The sequence below is a fragment of the Pteropus alecto genome, unplaced genomic scaffold (assembly GCF_000325575.1).
Source record: "Pteropus alecto unplaced genomic scaffold, ASM32557v1 scaffold7, whole genome shotgun sequence".
NCBI classification, from domain to species: Eukaryota; Metazoa; Chordata; class Mammalia; order Chiroptera; family Pteropodidae; genus Pteropus; species Pteropus alecto.
Window position 1 is genome coordinate 65,189,023 of NW_006494614.1, and position 19,340 is coordinate 65,208,362.

Below are 19,340 nucleotides of genomic sequence, written 5' to 3' on the forward strand. Positions count from 1 at the left end.
GAGTTAGGAAGCTGTTGCCTCTCATGCCAGGCAGGTGCCAGGAGCAGAAGCTGGGGCTGTCTTCTGAGGAGGAAGACTTTCCACTGCTCTCCCCAGGGGATGCTGTTCATTTTCCTGTCGCCACACACTGCAGAACTTGGGCAGGCTGAGTTCTCTGGGCCTCCACAGCTACTCCCGAATTTTTGTGTGAAGCTGAGGAGGCCAGACCCAGGCAGGTAATGGCAGAAGTGAAGGGGCACACAAGACCATAGTCGGCCATGGGTCATCCTCTCTAAAGGGAGCTGGTTGTCATTTCCACCCTCTGAAGCCATGTGGGAGGGGGAGGTGAGCAATGATAGATCTGGATTTTTCAAGAGAAGCCAGATTGAGGTAACATTTTCCCGATTTAAAAAAATGTGGGCCACTATTTGCTTGAACTGCTGATATGCTGAAATTTTACTGCTATTTGACCTTTTGGAACTATAAAAGTGGCAATTTCATACAATGTCACCTGAACAGTACCCAATTTTGCACAGGAAGTCTGCAGGTAGCCTGAGCTCAAGTGATCTCTGACGAACCTCATCCTCTTCCTCTCTGTGCCATCCCTTCCTCTGCTTGGCCCCGACACCAGCTGACCTCCTGGTCCCTCTGCCATTCATTGATGTTTTGAAACTTTCCCATCTCTCCTCACCAAGTTCCCCAGTCATTAGCCCGCCAACAGCCTCAGGAACCTCTTTAACTTTGGTGACCTCTCTGCCTTCTCTTCAGCCACTCACTCCCAGAGCCACGCCCTGTTCTTGCTGCCCTTCAAGAGTCTTCTGTTCTGACTGCAGCTTGTGTCTCACCAAGACCTCCGATTCTTCTAGTTGCCGTCTGCCCTGCAGAACCTTGACTCCAAGTCAATGCCGAAACCCCCTTTTCTGCTTTATGCCAGGGGCGGGAGGGCAGAGCGCTGGTCCCTAGTCTTCTTGGCGCCATGTGTCACCCTAAGCCTCGGTCAGTGCCCTCTTTCATTCCCTTTTCCTCTCTCCTCCGGCCCTGCCCTTACTCCTTCGCTGAGAAAATTGAGGTCAGGAGTCGCTGTCTTCCCTAGTGGCTTCCTGTTCCTGCAGGCTCTCGAGTCCACGTCAAGATCTGAGGACAAGGGTCCTTCCATCTCCAACTCTACTTTCTCCATCCAGCTTCAGCTTTCCTCTTTCTACTGGCCCGTTTCCTTCAGTTATAAATATGGATGAGGGTCTTTCATTGAAAACAAAAACCCCAACGGCCCTTTCATCTTCTCATCCCAGTGTCTAGTTGGCATCATCTTTACTTATCTGCCTCTGATCTCCCCTCAGCCATCTGCTGTCTCCTCTCACTGGGCTGCCCCAGCTCTTGCTCAAGACCCTAGCAACTCCCCAGCCCCAGCCCCAGCGGGTGTCCGCCAGGCCTTATTGGTCTGGATCCCAATGCTATATTTCACAGGTGGAGTTGACTCTCCTTGAATTCTGCTCCCTGAATTTCCAAGGTACTTAATGCTCCTAATTCTCCTTTTTTAGTGTATTTTTTAAAAAAGTGGTACAAGCACATATTTAAGAAGACATCAAACAACCAAAACCCAACGATGCAAGTTCATAGCCCATTCTCTTCCTGTCCTTCCCACAGGCAGCCAACTTCTGTTCTTTTCACCATGTAGTCCGGTAACTTAGAGAAGTGACACGGTCAGGTTTTCAAAGTAGATGGACAAGAGCGAGGGCGTGAGAGTGGATCATTTTCACTTAGAAAGATAAGTTTGGCTGCAATTTGGGGCCTGGGTTTTTGGGGGTCAGGCTGGGACACAACGAGGAGGCTGTTGAAATAACTATTGGGAGGCGAATTGATAATGTTGAGTCAGGCCAGTGGGAATGGTGGGGGTGGGGGCAGTGAAGTTAAGGTTCGGGAACATAGCAGCCGAGATTTGGAGTTGGAGGTGAGGGAGAGGGTAGACCTGGATATTCTCGGAAACCTGGCTCTGCAGACGTGCCATTTCCTGAGTAGAAGCCCAGAGGCAAGAACATTTGTGTGGGGACCCTGGACTTCTGTTCTGGACGTAGAGTGGTTGGAGGGCCATCTGGGAGGTGGAGCAGTGACTCAGGAGAGAGGTCCAGGTTGGGGCGGAGCCTTCAGCAGCAGGGAGCAGTTAAGAGGGGATGGGACTGACCAGGGAGACCTGCAGACATGGTGTGTTTAGCTTCTGCATTTTCAAAACATTTGTTAGCAATTAATTTCAGTGTGGAAAGATTTCACATACAAACCTAGATCTATATCTAGCTTTCCTTGAAAAATTAGAATCTTTAGCAGTGCTGGGCCTGCATTCTCAGCCAGTAGCCGTTCGTGGAGCCGAGGCATGGCTGCGACTTTGGTGGCCACGGCTCTCTTCTGCATTCACTTGGGTCCCCACCAGCCACCTTTACATTCCTGCCTGGGTTTGAGGGAAAATGAACCAGCCCTCCTTGCCCGTGGGAGACTAGGTCTGGATGACCCAGGACAGAATAGGGGAATCCCCACCAGAGCTGGGATGGGAGAAGAACCAGAAAGCCAGGTGCAGGTCATAGCCTGGAAACCCAAGAGAAGTCCTCCCCGCCTCTAGCAGGATCAGAACAGGAAGTCCATGGATTCGTAGTTAGGAAATGGTCGAATGTGGACTAAGCTTGCTTTCTGGATCGAGGGAAAGGGGGAAATGGGAGGCCTGATGGGGAGGGAGGGGTTTTTTAAGGTTGAGGAGACTTGACCATGGTTAAATGTTAAGAGAGACCTGGTAGAAAGCAACAGAGAGAGTGAGTGCAGCGTATCCTAGAGCAGCCAGACGATTTCGGGTCCAGAGGGCTGGTGGAGTGCATCTTTATGCCCTTTGGGGCCTGGGACACCCTGGGTAACTCAGAATGGGACTTCTGATGCCTGGGCTGGCCACCTATGGGCTGCATCTCCAGGAGGGATGGACAGGGAGTCCCCTAGGGCTAGTGCTAGGCTTTGCCTTGGCATTGCTGGTCACCCCCTCCTTAACACCCCTCCCCTTCCTACTGGGCACCCCACCCTGTGCTGCCAGGGGTGGTCCAGATTCCACCCAGTAATGCCAGATGCCTGCATAGTAACTTCCTTCCCTTATTTCTTAAGACCTTTGCTCAAATATCACATGGTTACTAGTGCCTTCTCAGACCACCCTATTTAAAAATCGCACACTCAGACATATTTTCAGTCAGCCTTATTTTTCTCCGTAGTACTTGCTTCCTCCTGAGATATTATTTACCTGTTGTTGTCTGTCTCCCTCCATTGGCATACAGGCTCCTCAAGGGCAGGGACTTGACCGGTGCATTGCAGAATCTCTGGCACCTGCATGTGCGGGGCATGTGGCAGGCCATCACTGTCAGTGGGCTCACTGAACAAGAGAGCACATGAACCTAATGGTCAGTGAGGGTCAGTGACTCTGCCCTGGCCGTGCCTGCGGGTCTTCATTCTTTTTGGTTCATAGACAGAAGGAAGGATTTTCCCTTAATCCAAGAGCAGGTCCTGGGCAAAGGGGCTCAGAATGACTTTCTAGGTATAAACATGTTATAGTGATTTCGATGGTGAGGATGGCATCAGTTAGCTCCGTGCCAGATGCTCTGCTAAACAACAACAGCAACAAACCCTAAGTAGTGGATACCCTTATTGTCCACGTATTAGCCATTAGTAACCATGTGATGAAGGGCTAGGGAAGTTCAGGTGGGTGGGCAGCACTGGGACTGGGAGATGGATTATGTCCATTCAACCCCACAGTTATGGAGCTAACCACTGTTCTCTCCTGCCTCTCCTCCCACAGGCATTTGCATCAAGTGTGGGCTTGGCATCTATGGAGCAAGGCAAGCGTGCCAGGCAATGGGGAGCCTGTATCACACCGACTGTTTCACCTGTGACTCCTGTGGTACGTAACCTCTTCCTGGTACCTCTTGCACCAAGGACCCCCTTGCATCTATGTCCCAGGTTGGCGGACCACCCAGCTCTGGCCCAGGCATGAGTGCGGAGGAGGCTAAGTTGTGGCCCCTTTCTCTCTGGGCCTGACCTGCTCAAGTGGCCCAGGCCCCTGGGAAGATCTGCTGGGCCCTGGGCAGGGAGGCGTGGAGCCAGGAGGGAGCTTTTTGCTGGCCATAGGGAGAGGTTGCCCCGCTGGCCCTCAGCTCTGGAGCCTCTGTCCTGTGCAGGGTGCGATGTCTCCTGGCTGCCTGGGGTGCTGTGCCTTCTGCCTGCCTGGACATGGGGCTCATATTTCTTTTCCCTGCAATTTATTTTTTGTCCTAATTTTATACACAGTTTAAACTATAAATGTTATAAGTGAGCCTAGACTAAGTTATAAAAAGAAAAAAGTAAATATAATCCAACCAACCTAATAAATCTGCACTCTTGATTTTCCTACTGTCCTTTCAGGCTTTGCCCTAAAGAAAACATCTTTCATTTATTACACTAAACATTTTAATATTTTGTTTTATGAAGGTATAATACATGCACAGTATTAAGTCAAATCATTCTAAGAAGCTGTTTTTGCAACAGCAGAAAAACATTTATCTTTCTGGTACTGGTCCCATTCCCCAGAGGCAAACCGCAGAGTATTTTTTAGCAATTTCTTCTAGAAGACACTTCCATGTCTTAACAAGCATATACTACTGTTTTTCTCTTTTTTTAAAAAAAAATTCTATTAAAATATAATTGGCATACAATATTAGTTTCAGATGTACAATCTAGTGATTCGACATTTATATACCTTACCATGTGATCACCATGATAAGTCTATTAATCATCTGTCACCGTGCAAAGTTATTACATTATTGACTGTTATATTCCCTGTGCTGTACATTACATCCCCGTGACTTATTTTTTTTAATAACTGGAAGTCTGTACCTTCTATTCCCCTTTACCTTTTTTACCCTTCCCCCTACCCCTCTGGCAACCTTCAGTTTGTTCTCTGTATCTATAAGTCTTTTTTGTTTGTTTTGTTTTTTGCCATCAATAAGAAATTTACTCATTAAAAAAATCCAGCCACTGGCATTATCCAGAAAAATTTAACAAGTTTTTTAAATAATCATCATAAAGTTGAAGGACTGAAACTTGTTCACTGAAACATTGATTTGCATTAATGCTTTATGTCTCTGAATTTATATTAAAAATTCACACACAAATGAAAATGGAAACACTGCCAGTACCTGATTTCTGTCTCCTATGTTTCCACTTTTAGTCTTATACTTAGGTACTTTTTGACTCTATGTAAAAAAAATACCTAACGTTCAGAACTACCAGTAACATGAGAAAATTTTTTCTTAAGCATGAAACGTTTCCCATCATAGTGGATTCTTAAGCGCGTTCTCCACATAGGCGGTGTGTTCGCTGGGTGTCTTTTGGCATAGTTGTTACACGTTTGGCATGAATCGGACACAGATTGGTGCCTTCAGAAAGGCCAGCCAGATAGGTCTCACTTGCCTCCTGCAAAGCACCGATAGCTGCAGCCTGGAAGGGCAGATCTATTTTGAAGTCCTGAGCATTTTTTGACACCAGATGCTGGAAGGGGAGTTTGCGAATCAAGTTCAGCGGATTTACGGAGAATGTCCAATTTCAGGGGGTGCCAAGGTACCAGGCCTGTAATGAGATTTCTTTATCTCTCCAGTAGAGCACGTACTCTTGCGAGTGGCTTTTGTAGCCAGTTGCTTCCCCATGATTTACCACTGGCGAATTTGCTGGCAGTCTGCTTTTTACATGCTGTGCTTACCTACCAGCGGCAGCTGTGAACAAAACTGAGGCAGTTTCTGTTTACTGTTTGTTTCGTTTTGTTACACATACAAGTAAAATCATATGATATTTGTCTTTCTGTCTGACTTATTTCACTTAGCATAATACCCTCTAGGTCCACCCATGTTGTTACAAATGACAAGATTTCCTTCTTTTCTTACTGCTGTGTAATATGTTATATGTATGTACCACACTGTCTTTATCCATTCATCTATAGATGGACACTTAAATTGCTTCCATTTTTGGCTTTTGTGAATAATGCTGCAATAAATGTATGATGAAAATTCTTAGCAAACTAGGATTTAAGGGAACTTCTAAATCTGATAACAGTTGGAGACTAAAAAGCTATGCAAATATCATACTCAGTGGCAAAATACAAGAAAAATGGATCTTTAAATGAGGAAAAGACAGTGATGCCTGCAATTATGTCTTCTTTTTAACGTTGTACTGGAAGTCCTAGTCATTGCAGTAAGACAAGAAAAATAAATATATACCATATTCATGCATGGATATGTTTAGTAGTGTAGAGATGTCAGTTTTTTTCCAAATTGATCTATAATGCATTAGAAATCCAATTAAGCATGTTTTCATGAATTTGACAAGCTAATTCTAAAATTTAAATGAAAGCATAAAAGGCTAAGAATAGTCAAGACTATCTTGAAGGAGAGCAAGTTGGGAGAACTTTCCTACCAGGTATCAGTACGTATTGTATAGTTAACATTGTTTAATTTCTTGGTACAAGGGTATTGGTGCAAGGGTAGACAGATACATGCTTTTTGCTTATTCTCTCTATTATTCTAGAATTCAAGTTAGGAATATTAGGCTTTCTCATTCTGTCAGGCTCTCCCTGTTACCATTTCTGTCTCTCTTTACTGCATTATGTTTAATTGTTTCAGCTCTGTCTTCCAGAATCTGGAATCCAGATCACTGGTTTTCTTCTTCAGCTGTGTTTAACCTCCTTTTGAACTCTTCTTACATTGAGTTTTTTTATTTCAGCAATTGGATTTCTTTTTTATTTCTAGAAATTCTCTTTGGTTCTTCTTTTCAAATATTCCTCAACATTTTTGAAAATCTCTTGCTTTTTATCAAGATTTTGATACATAAAGAGTGTCAAGTACACTAATCTTAGATGTATTATAGCTTGATACATTTTTGCATATCTACATGCCCCTGTAATCACTACTCAGATCAAAGTGTAGAACATTTTCATCACCCCAGAAGGTTCCCTTATGCCCCTTCTGAGTCATCTTTACATGGACTCTTGAGCTGTTTCCATAGTTTGGTGATCGTAAATAAAACTGTTACGAGCATTTGTTTACAAGTATGTTGATGGACATTTATACTTATTTCTCCGGCAATGGAGTTGCTGAGTCATGGAGTAGCATTTGTGTCACTTTAATATATCCTGCTGAGCAGTTTACCAGAGTAGATGAACCAATTTATAATCTCATTGGCAATGTATGAGAATTGCAGTTTTTCTTCTTTCTCATGGGGGACTGGTATTAATGTAATTTTAATTTGAATTTCCCTGATGAGTAGTGATGACTCATCCGCCTTTTCACGTGTTCGTTGGCCATTCGAATGCCTTTGTAAAGTGCCTGTTGAATTCTTTTGCCCATTTCTAAATTGGGTGGTTTTGACTTTTTCTTGTTTGTCGTCCTTTACGCATCTTGCATAAAAGTTCTTTGTTGGATATATGTGTTGTAAATTCTTTCACAAACATATTCTTCCTTTATCCTAAATGAAGTCTTCTGATGAAAAGAAATTCTTAATAAAGCCCAATTTATCTTTTTTGTTTATAGTTGTTACTTTTAATGTCCTGTCCAAGAAATCTTCGTAGTCTCATGTTTTAGCCATTTTTATTTCGTTAGCATATTAAACATACTTATTATGTATTTTGTATCTAATAATCCCAGTATCTGATGTCTTTCGAAGTCCTATTTCTATTGTTTATTGTTTCTCTTCACTCTTGGTCATGACGCCTTGTTTTCTCTTTCGTTTTGTAATTTTCAATGGTGGAAATCTGCCTGTGGGAATTCAATGAAGTCTGTGTTGCAGGTGCATTTCCCCAGGGAATGTTCGAAAGCTTTCTATTAAGGAAAAATTTAAACTTAAAAGGGGGAAATATTTTTTTTCCTTTTATGAATATTCTTATATGCTCATGGACTTTTATCGATGCATTGTATTGCAGTATGTCACATATTCTTTTCGATGCACAAATTGTCTCAACTTTGGCCAGAGGAAGTCCCTTCCATTTGGCTCCTGTGTCCTTTGCCACGTCCCCACTATTCTTTGAGCACTTCTTTACTCTGGAACAAGGTGTTCTAGGTTTATCTTTGTTTTTGTTTTTAATTGAGTACAATTTACATATAATACAGCAAATAGATCTTAAATATATTGTTAAAAGATTTTGGATAAGTGTATATATTTATATAACTCATGTCCCTAACAAAGATATAGACTATTTTAAACACCTTAGAAACTTCTGTCGTGCCCTTGTTCCCCATATGCTCCACCATCATATCTACCTAACCAGTGTTCTGATTTCTACCACCATACATTAGTTTTGTCTGTCCTAGAGTTTCATATAAACATGTCTTTTTTTCCTTTTAGTCCATGCTGTTACATACATCAGTAGTTCAGTCTTTTTTATTGCTGAGTAGGATTCTGTTGTTTGAATATACCACAATTTGTTTATCCATTTAACTGTTGGTCAATACTAGATTGTGCTGCGAACATTCTTGTACAGGTCATTTGTGGACAAATGTTATCATTTCTCTTGGGTAAATTCCAAGAAGTGGAATTTCTGGGTCATAGGCTAAGTGTATGTTTAACTTCATAAGAAACTGCTGAACTGTTTTCCAAAAGGCTTATACCAATTTCTACTCCTATTAGAGATATGAGAGAGTTGCATTATTCTATATATTCGCCAACAATTGGTATTTTGGTCTTTTTAATTTTAGCCATTCTAATGGGTGTGAAGTGGTATCTCGTTGTGGTTTTAATTTGTATTTTTCTAATGGCTAATGAGGTTGAGCACCTTGTTGTTTTCTTCTTGGCCATTTATATCTTCTTTTGTGAAATCTGTTCAAGAGTTTTGCCCAGTTTTTAATTGGGAGTTATTTGTTTTTATTATTTAGTTGTAGGAAAAAATATATTTTGAGTACTAGTTCTTTTCACATGTATGCTGTGAATATTTTTTCCTAGTGTGATTTTAAAAAATATTTTCAATGATATATTTTTTGATAAATTGTAAGTTTTGATGAAATCAAATTTGTCAAATTTTTGTTTTGTGATTATTTTCTGTGACTTAAAAATTTTTTTCCCCCTTTAAGTCATGAGGATAGTCTCCTATGTTTTCTTCTAGAAGCTTTAGATTTTTCATTTTGAGGTTGATAACCCATTTTATATTAATTTTTGTATATAGTATGAAGTAACAAATTGCATTTTATTATTTTTCCATGCGGATATCCAGTTGTTCCAGCACCATGGGCTAAGAAGACTTTGCTTTCCCGCTTGTGTGTTTGTTAAAATATTTATGGGTCTGTTTTTGAACTCTGTTTTGTTCCACTAATCTTTTCGTCTCTCCTCATCCCAATATTATACTGTCTTGACTATTGTAAGTCTTAAAATAGGAGGTAGTGTAAGTCTTCCCACTTTGTTGATCTTTTTCAAGATTATTCTGGCTATTCTATGTTCTTTGTGTTTTTATATAAATATTAAAATTGGCACATCAGTTTCCACACAGAAAAAAGTAAGTGCCGGACTCTTGATTGGATGACGTTGAAGGTATAGATCGGTCTGGGGAGAACTGATATCAGAACACTTGAAGCCATGAAGATGGCTGTCAGATTTTTCCGCGCTTGCAAGCGGACAGGTTAGCCGGCCACCATTTCACAGATACTGACTGAAGAAGACATGAGCCTCCTGGGCAGAGATTCACAGCACCACAAGCCGCACGAATGCCACATTTGCATCAGTTTGCCCTCCCTAGTTGCACGGATGACATGGCATGGACTAGGTGGATGCTGCACACACAGTGGGTGTGTGTCAGGGTTGAGAAACCCTGAGTTTAGGGAACTCCAGTATTTTATAATGGGCTGCCAGCAAAGCTATTTGACCCTTGTCCTAGAAGAACGCATCTTTATAATACTGGACAGCCAACAAACCCCGCCCTCTGCTTCAGAGGGAGAGGCTCTCTCTGTCTTCTAAACAGTTTGCTCCACAAACATCCTTGGAAAGATAATCTAGAATGAAAGCTGCCAGCCGTCTGTAAGATGCGCAGGAAAGTGAGAGACCCCGTGGAGAACTGTCTTCCAGCAGTAGTATATCGATTTATGTAGGTCTTTTAAAATTTATCTTAGCAGTGTTTGGTTTTGCAGAGTAAGGTCAGACACATCTTTCATTAAACTTATCTCTTAGTATTTATGTTTTTTTTTTAATACGATTGTAAGTGTAATTTTTTAAAAAGTTTATTTTCCAATCATTTGTTGCTAGAATAAAAATATATTTGGGTTTTATATAGTGACCATCTATTCTACAACCTTGATAAAGTCACTTCTTCTAGTATTTTTTTCATAGATTCCTTATGATTTTCTCCATAACACAGTCATGTCATCTGTGTTTAAAAATAGTCTTACTCTTTCCTTCCCAACCTTTTTTTCTTTTTCCATTTGTCGTCTTGCATCATCTAGGGCCAATGTTAAATCCTAAGGGGAAAAGCATGTACTATTTCACAATTACGTCTGGTGTCAGCTGTGGGATTTCATGGATGCCCTTCATCGAGTGGAGGAGGTGCCCTCTGGTTCCTAGTTAGGCGCTGTGTCTTTCTCCTGATTCTCATGGGAATGCTGTTGGGGCAGCTATTTTGACAAGGACGCCTCTTTCACATTGGGCTTCTTCTGTACCTGATGAGATTTGTACTTCTGATGTTCATGGAACAAGGGAAATTCATTCTGAAATTCTGCTTTCAGTTTCATTAAAGTGAATGTGATAAAAAAAAAAATTAGAACATCCATTTACACTCGACATAAGTTCTTTGTATATTTGCTTTTACAATAGTTCTGTTGACAACATGTTCTGTTTAATTAAAAAATATATTAATTGGTATAAGGATAATAATAACATTAAAGGGAAATTTAAAAATTTGTCCGCAATCCACGTCTCATCTGTTGGAGGAGGGTGCTGAGAAATGGCAGCAGGGAGCCCAACCCGGGTTCCCCGTGGCCCAAGGACCCCCCTGTCCAACCTCGTCCTTGCAGGGAGACGACTTCGTGGAAAGGCGTTCTACAATGTGGGCGAGAAAGTGTACTGCCAGGAGGACTTCCTGGTGAGTCAAAGCTGTGCCCTGGCTGTGCCACGGGTAGGAGCAGGGGTGGGACCCTCCTTTCGATTCACATGGAAACCTGAGGCCAGGAGGCAGGTGCTGGCTGGGCAGTAAGTGCCCCTGTTGTCACATAACATCCTGGATCCTGTGTCCCCTCCCAGTACTCCGGGTTCCAGCAAACGGCTGACAAGTGTAGCGTGTGTGGACACCTCATCATGGAGATGGTGAGAACCTCCCCCAGCCTCCCGGAACCCCTCTGACATGGGCAGACTTAGGACCCCACCCTTTTCACCTGTTGCAGACCTGCCAGGGGCTCAGAGCCAGAGCCTATTCCGGGGGCTGTGCTGAGCCTTCCACCTGCACTGACCCTTCAGTGCCTCCCACCCCCAGATCCTCCAGGCCCTCGGGAAGTCCTACCACCCAGGCTGCTTCCGGTGCTCTGTGTGCAATGAGTGCCTTGACGGGGTGCCCTTCACTGTGGACGTGGACAGCAACATCTACTGTGTCAGAGACTATCACACGTGAGTAGCCGGTGTGTGGAGCGGGTGTGACTCTCGCTGTTTTTTTCTGCCTCCCTTGGAAGCATTTTTCTGGCCTGCCTGTCCGTGTCCTCCCTTCTTGGCCTTTTCACTTCCAGCCTCCCCTTGTGTGCTCAGTGGTTGGGTCAGGGCACGGATCCCTGCCTTGAGCCCTCTCTGTTGGATGGTTTAGCCACCAGCCATTTCTTTGCTTTCCCTGCCTTTGCCTGCTGCTCCCCTCCTCCTAGTGGTGGGGACTCTCCTGGCTGCCCCACCTAGCATCTATACCTCTGTTCCCAGGGCCAGGCCAGGCCTCTTCTGCATGGGACGGGGGCTTGGGATCTCTGCAGAGTCTTTTTCCTGCCTGTCCAGTACTCATGCGAGCAGCCAATTTATTCTCTCTTGCTGTGACTCCAGGCTCAGCCCTCGGAGCTCTGGTCCTGTGCTGCTGCTTTGCATGGGGTTGCTGCCTGATATAGATTCCTGGTACCCAGCATGAAGCCAGGCTTTGCAGGTGTCTCAGCTAGAGGGTGCCCCAAACTTTGATGTTAGGGGGCAGGGAACATGCAGGAGGCACAAGGGAGAGGGCAGGGCAGAACTCAAAGCCGTCCTGGAGGAGGCGATGGAGTGCAGGTGAATTGAGGGGACAAATAAAAGGTGTGGCAGAAACTGCTCCCACCTCAACATGTCCATGCAAGGAAAGAGGGCCCGATGCTCAGGCCACGTCATGGGGCTACTGTGGGTGCCCTGCCCTTGTGCCTTTGGCTTCTGATCACTTCGTTGGTCACTTCTGGTTTTCTTTATTCTGCAGGGTTTTTGCACCAAAATGTGCCTCCTGTGCCCGTCCTATCCTCCCTGCACAGGTAGGAACCACTTACCTAGGGATGAGCAGGTGCTTGGCCCAGCCCAGCCTCTGTGCAGTCCTGCCTGGGTCAACCTCAGCTCTCGGGCCCCTGTGAGAGGGACGAGCAGATGCTCCTGCCCCATTTCCCTCAAGGCTGTGGGATGTGTGTGGTGCCCATGCTGTGGGGTGTGGTGTCCCTGCATGAATTAGAGGGAAACGGTGGCCCTTGCTGCTTGGCTGCCCCACTGCTGCCCTTGGTTCCATTGCTCATTAATGGAAGGACTGCTCCCTGGGTCTGTTAGCTCTGCAGACAGAGGTGGTGGGGAGCGGAGGAGACGAGGGCGTGGTCTGTGCAGGAGATATCCTTGGGTGGGGCAGCTCTCTCAGGCACTGGGTCTTCTACTGTTCTGTCCCAGGCTGGGGAAGCAAGACAGGCTCTGGTCTTTCCTGACTCCAGAGAACTGAAAAGAACATGTACCTGTAGATTGACACCTGTGTGGTGGCTCTCGTGGACATGTGTGCATGCTGTTGGCTATGGTCATGGGAGGATGCCTAAGGCACACTCACATCCATTCATGTACATCTACTGGTGCCCATTCTGGCCCCACGGAATCCCCGATGTCGATGCTTACATGGGCGTGAATGCATGTCTGCCGTGACAAGAGCACAAGGTGTAGGTGTGTGCCCCCACACTCAGACCCGCAGCTTGCTTATGGTTTGTAAACCCCATCTCTTCCTCCAGGGCTGTGAGACAACCATCCGTGTGGTGTCCATGGACAGAGACTACCACGTGGAATGTTATCACTGTGAGGTGAGCCTGGCACTCCTGGAAGGCTGGAGGCTGGGGCGGTCCCCCTCCACTGGGGCTCCTCTCTAGGTGTTCTGTGAGCCCATCTCTTATGGTTCCTTCCCACTCTACCTGTCATCCCCCAGTGAGCCCTCTCCTCAAGACATGTTCTCTCTCAGCCCGTTTTTCATTCAAATATTTATTGAGTTACAGTGTGTGGAGTGCTGTGTATGTATGTAGAAGAAAGATGGTCCTTACTCCCATGGGAGTGACCAGTACTCGGGCAGTATCTACACAGGGTCATCATTGCTATCAAGGAGAGTTTTCAGAGCACAAAGGAGACCTTGGAAAATCAAGGAAGGCATTCTGGAAGAGGTGACATTCAAGCTAAGATTTGAAAGATGAATAAGAGTTAGCAAAGGAGGCAGTAAGAAGGGCATTTCCAGGCAGTCACACAGAATGTGCTTAGTGTGTTGTTTTGTGCCACTGGAGAAGTTGGTAGGAGCTGGGGACAAAAGGCCACGTGAGCTAAAGAGTGTGGGCTTATCCTAGGGCAGTGGAGAATGATCAAAACGGATGACATGATGGCATTTGGATTTTAGAAAGGACACTTAGCTATGCAGAGAATGAATGGAAGAAGAGAGACGGGGCTGGGGTTCCCTGAGGAGGCTGGTGGAGTCAGGGTTATGGTACTAGTTCAGGGAGGTAGATTGAGTTTAGTGATAATTAGGCAGTAAGAGGGACTGGATTTGGTCAGTGACTGGATGTGGGGGTTTGGGGTTTGGGAGGTGTGGGCGAGAGGAGGAGGGTATAAAATGCTCTCGGTTTTGGTAGCTGGAGACACCCGAATGGAGATGTCCGGGTGGCAGCTGGGAGTTCAGAGACTCTGGCAGCAGGTGGGGGATTTGGGAGTCATTAGCATGTATAGCGCCCTCCTCTCTGATACTCCGCCCTGTGGTTTCTGGTTGCCTTGGCCTCCCCGAATGCTCAATTCATGGAGGCTGCTGGGCCCTCTTTGGCAGCCTGGAAAATCTCTCCAGGTAGTAACCTGTGGCCATTGTATGGCTCATCTCATTAGTTTCTCTTCTCTGAGAGATCACCGACCTGCCTTGCCTGTTGTCCAGGGTCTGAGAAGCCACTGTTTCATATAATTGGCCTGGGTCTTTGTTGTTAAAGGTGGCATGAGAAGTCCAGTCTTTGTTGTTGTCACGGCCGGAAGTGAGAGTTGCATCCTAGGCACGTAGATGGCCACTGAAGCCAGGGGAGTAACTGGGGTCTTCCAGGAAGAGCTGTTGGGGAAGGAGAAGGGGCTCAGGGTGACCCAAGGAGCACCAGCATTTGGGGGATGAATGAAGGCAAAGCAGCCATAAGGTGGGACTGAGAATGAGTGAATGGGGAGGTAGAAGCAAAACGAAGAAGAAGAGTGTTGAGTTTCAGAGCCCCAGGGAAGAGCAGGAGGGGGTGTCAGTGAGAAATCTTTAGTCATCAAGGGTCCATCTGGTACCAGGTTGCCCTGTTGGGGGCAAGTGGCCCAGCGGGAACAAGAATCCTGCTGGGGGAACAGAGGAGGATCGTGGCCTGCCGAGGGGCCGTGGTTTCCCCTCCAACAGTAACAGGGCATCCTGTTCTTTTGTCCTAGACACTGTGGTGTCCCCTTGGGACCACTAAGCACAGTTCCTAGGTTAAGGATGACCTTAACCTAGACCTGAGTCAAGGAGCAAATCAAGCTGTGGGTGGTTCGCAGCCAGAGCCTGTGAGATGAGGTACTGCTGTCCCCAGGGAAGACCCTGGGACAGGAACTAAGGTCTCTAGGCTCCCTCTCTGGCGTGTGGCAGTTAGTAGCAGGGCCCAGTCGGGGGGCTGTGGCAGAACAGGGAGGACACCTGGGATGTGAGGTTCCGTGAGGTTCCATGGAAGCAGCCCAGCTCCATTACTTGTGTGGGGTTTTCTGTAACAAAGGTCAGAGACCGAGGCAGGAGTCAAAGCTCCAGCCCTGGATGCAGTGACTGTGTCCAAAGGGGCCTCTGTGGGGTGGGCGGCAAAAGGAAGGAAAAAGTCATCCAGTTGGTCTCTCCCAGTGCCCTTCACACTTCCGGCCAGTGCCTTACAGAGGTCAGATACCAATCACGTAACTTGTTAAACAGAAAAATTAGCCTGTAAAATATACCGCAATGGTAAAAGGGTAAGAGGAGGGACAGAAAACAAAACTCCTTGTTTACTTGGTGTGCCCGGTTCTTCTCTTCCATTATCTCTTAAGGCTACTGGGGTCTGTCATTTGATCAGTCCCCCTTCCCAAGGTCACCAGTGACCCCCACATGGCAGGATCCAGGAGACACTTCTCTCAGCAGCGTTCTACACGCTGACCCCCCCCCCCATTCTTGACTGGTCACTGTGGCCTTAGGCCCACTCATTTTTACTTTTCTTCACTTTATTTTCCCCTCAAACCTCCTTGGCTCAGCGGTCTCTCTTCTTTCTGTCTTAAAGCCTCGGCGGCTCAGCCTTTGGGTTCTTCTCTAGCTCTCTGCACTCCGCGGGAGGTGTGATCTATTGTTAAGGCCATCCCGTTTGTCTGCTGACATCCCCATCTACTGCCCAGCCCTCTCTCTCAGGCTCCAGGCTTGTATCCAGCTACCCAGCCACCTCCCTGGTCCCTCCTCTAAGCGGAATGTCCAGTTCAGTGTGTCCCACACGAGGCTCCTGACCCCTCCCCCACCCCCCAAAGAGTAAAAGCCTGAGTCCTGAAGCTGTGCAGAGCCCCACCGACCTGCCCCCACCCTGTGGCCAGCACCGACGCCCTTCCCCACTCACTCGGAGTTGGGGCTGTGTTCTTCCCTAGGACTGCGGGCTGCAGCTGAGCGGGGAGGATGGACGCCGCTGCTACCCGCTGGAGGGCCACCTGCTGTGCCGCCGCTGCCACCTGCGTCGCCTCCGGCCAGGCCCACTTCCCTCACCTGCCGTGCACGTCACCGAGCTCTGAGCAGGGCCTGAGCCTGACGCTGGGGCTGCGTGCGTGCGTGCGTGTGCGTGCGTGTGTGCGTGTGCGCGCGCGCGTGTGTGTGTGTGTGTGTGTGTGTGGTGCGCGTGCGCGCAGCATAGGTGACCTAGTCAGGATCGGAGCTTCGAGTCAGGGTGGCAGGGCTGCCGTGCTCTACGCCCACCATCCCAGCCCCACCACTTGCCACCGAGCTGCTGTCCGAGGGGCCGGCCCCGCGGCGAAGCTACTTCTATTTATTCACCGTCTGTTCCTCCTCCAGCCTCTTTCTTCCTGCCCGCCTCCAACCTGCCGTCACAGCCTTGTGTTCCAGAACCACCGCGCCCCTGGGGGGCAGGTCCCAGGTCGCCGCGGGACTCGGGGCCGAAGATGCCACACGGCGTGCAGGGGGCACGGGGTACACTGACTGGCCTCGAGTGGAGTCAGTTTTCCGTTAAGAAGGGGCAGGGGACCCCATCCCACAACGCTCGGGGCATGCGTGGGCTGGCAGATGACAGTGGGCGGAGGGCGCGCGTTTTTGTGGGTCATAAACGCCTTGTCTGCTGATGGGTGGGAGGGGGTGACTTGTTTGGGTGGGGTCACAGGAAGGGGTGAGGAATGGCACCCTTGAGGAGAGGGGTCTGCAGAGGAACCCTGCCTTTGACCATTGTCACTGCAGGATTTGGTCATCTGGATTCCAATGGGCGTTTTCAGCCACAATTCCAGCTGAGTCTCCCCATCCTAGCTCCTGGCTTGGGATCTGCTCGCTCCCCCACCCCGCCCCCCTCCTTCAGCCTCGGGAAAAGAACCGTCTTGGAATTCCAGCCACAGCTCTGTCAAGAGACGGTGAAGGGGCGCCCTGCTGGCTTGGCAGGGAGAACACCTGTTGGGGGAAAAGCACTGTGTATCAGACTCCACAACAAACGCATATGATTTGACTTAAATTAAGTTTTTCTTTGGAGAATATTTTCATTTTCTTTAAAAGAATATAGTTTTCTTCTCAAAACTCGGCCCACAGTTATTTCTTAGGAAAATTATAAGAAACACAGATGTCAATTTTTATGTCATATTTTCAGGTGGTAAAAGCATTGTAGTTTAACTATTTTTGTATAAATGCCTCTAAAATCTCAAAATATGTGTCTACTTTTCAGACTTTAGTGTGGGGTTCTCTTTTCGTCAGTGTCTTAAGAGTGGTGACCTAATGAAACGGTTTGCGGAATTGTGGAGTAATTTTTTTTCTATGAAAGACATTTTAGCATTGGGAAGAGTGGACCTCTCACTGATGGCTTAAGTTGGAGTAGCCCTTGTGGGTGGCCGCTGCAGCAAGAGACCCCTAATTCCGATAAACTATCACAGTGCTTTTCATGGAATATTTTGACTTCAGTCCATTTGTTCCTTTAAGAACCTGAACCACCTTCTCTTAGCTACTGCTCTCCCCGTCCTTCCCCTACTATTAGATGTGGGGTCTCTGCTTGTAGGACCATCATCTGGGGGAGCCAGGTGATAGGAACCAGAATATGCCTACTGGGACGCTTACAGGGGAAGTGACTGCCAGTGGGGGCGTCTCAGGGCTGAGGCGTGGAGCTGGGAGGCCCTCTGGTGGGCGGAAGAAGCAAGTACGCCAGGGAGTTTGGTGATTTTTACCAGAGTGTTGTAACGCAGAGGTTGTCCTGAGATGGGGTATGTGTATCTCTGGAGAAGGGGATTTCAACGGGATCAGGGTGGCTTCTTGGAGGAGGTGATCCCAGTGAGGCAGGTGAGAGTAAATTCCAGGAAATGGAGCCTGTTTCTGGTTTTCTCTTTCCCGCAGATTGGGCCCTTCCTTTTCCCTTCGTGTCTGCTGTGGAGGAAGCCCTGATCTTCCAGCTGTGGACATCACCGCTGGTCTCCCTCCACGCCTGCTCTGTCCTGGTTTCCATGCTTTTCCACCCAGCTGGATTGAGTCATCACAGCATGAACCCCACCCCCCTCCTTTAAGTTCTTGAGCCATACTTTGTCAAAAGTCAGAGGTGAAGGAATGCATGACCCTGGGGAGCAGTGGCCTCATCTCTGGACACCGCTCTGCCCTTTCTCTCGGCCTTCTGTCAGGACTGGTGACTGCCACAGCCCCTCCTACCGCAGAGCCTCTGGACATGCAGTGCTCTCTGCCGGGTCCGCTCCCTGCCCAACACTAATTAGGGGTCAGATCCTTCAGATCTCAGCTACACAAACAAGCCGGGCGCCCAGTTACACGTCACCAAACACCCAGAATTTGGGGCCCCAGATCTCCAAGCTTTCTCTGAAAGTGGCATCTTCGAGTCCATTTTCAAGAGTTTATGCCAACCTGTTGTTTGTTGAGACTGAGGAAGCAGTGTGAGGACCAGATTCCGAGCCAGGTAGATTGCCCACGACCCCCCAACCCTGGATGCCAAACCCGCTTACCCCTAGGATATCATCCCTGATGTCAGTACGTGGTGACACCTCTAACTGTGCTTTTAATCACTGCTGTGCTTTCATGTGTCAAGAGAATAAGGTACTTATTTTCTTGATGTCTTACCCCCTCACTAGGTGTTGTGCTTTCCAGGCCAGGGCCTATCTGTCTCCACAGTGCCTGGCACATAGTTGGTACCATAGCCTGAGCCAGACCCTGCCCTGGCTTTAGGGTCTAGACTTAGAACCCTCTCCCTCATCGGTTTGCAAGTCCAAGTGCCGCCTCAGTTGCCAGTGAAGGAGCCAAGGGTGGGATATAAAGACCCCAAAACAGAACTTTACATGAGGACTATACACACTGCCCATCAAGTGTGTGTGTGTGTGCCCCAGGTGGCATACACACAGGTGTGCTTTTGTGCCAGACCCTGGGGTTAGTGCTGGGTCCACTGCGAGTGTGTGTGTGTGTGATGTTGGGCTGGGATGGCAGGCTTTTGGAGGGTCCTGGGAGTGGGTCTTAAGCCTGGGGTGCCATCATGGTCCTAGGGCAGGAGGGGATGGTGCTGACCCTTCCTGATCAGTGCTTCCCTGAGGCTGGTCTCTAGCTCTGTGCACCTCTAGTTATCGAATGCTCCCTGGGAGGGATGAGGGCCGCAGGGGTAGGGCTAGGCTTAGCCTGTGGGGGCTCTAGGAGGGGCCTGGGCTGGGATATGAGGGTGGGGCGGGGAGGGGGGTCA

General features: G+C 47.5%; 1 protein-coding gene and 1 pseudogene across 5 annotated transcripts; one reads left to right on the forward strand and one right to left on the reverse strand.

Moving 5' to 3' along the window:
* The first annotated feature begins 1,540 nt into the window (after positions 1 to 1,540).
* WTIP (WT1 interacting protein) lies at positions 1,541 to 17,567 on the forward strand. 5 transcript variants are annotated; one of them, XM_025042698.1, is made up of 9 exons: positions 1,541 to 3,401; positions 3,797 to 3,898; positions 11,013 to 11,080; positions 11,239 to 11,301; positions 11,452 to 11,598; positions 12,407 to 12,458; positions 13,182 to 13,250; positions 16,481 to 16,615; positions 16,877 to 16,996. In XM_025042698.1, exons 1-9 carry the CDS (start codon positions 3,390 to 3,392, stop codon positions 16,925 to 16,927), a joined length of 699 nt encoding a protein of 232 aa, XP_024898466.1. In that variant the 5' UTR covers positions 1,541 to 3,389; the 3' UTR covers positions 16,928 to 16,996. The 5 variants fall into 5 exon arrangements, with proteins under 5 accessions (XP_024898466.1, XP_024898465.1, XP_024898467.1 ...); XM_025042697.1 differs by having other exon boundaries at positions 1,543 to 3,401; positions 11,379 to 11,598; positions 16,877 to 17,567; XM_015600553.2 differs by having other exon boundaries at positions 1,547 to 3,401; positions 11,468 to 11,598.
* LOC107196736 lies at positions 4,895 to 7,370 on the reverse strand (annotated as a pseudogene).
* Positions 17,568 to 19,340: the final 1,773 nt, after the last annotated feature.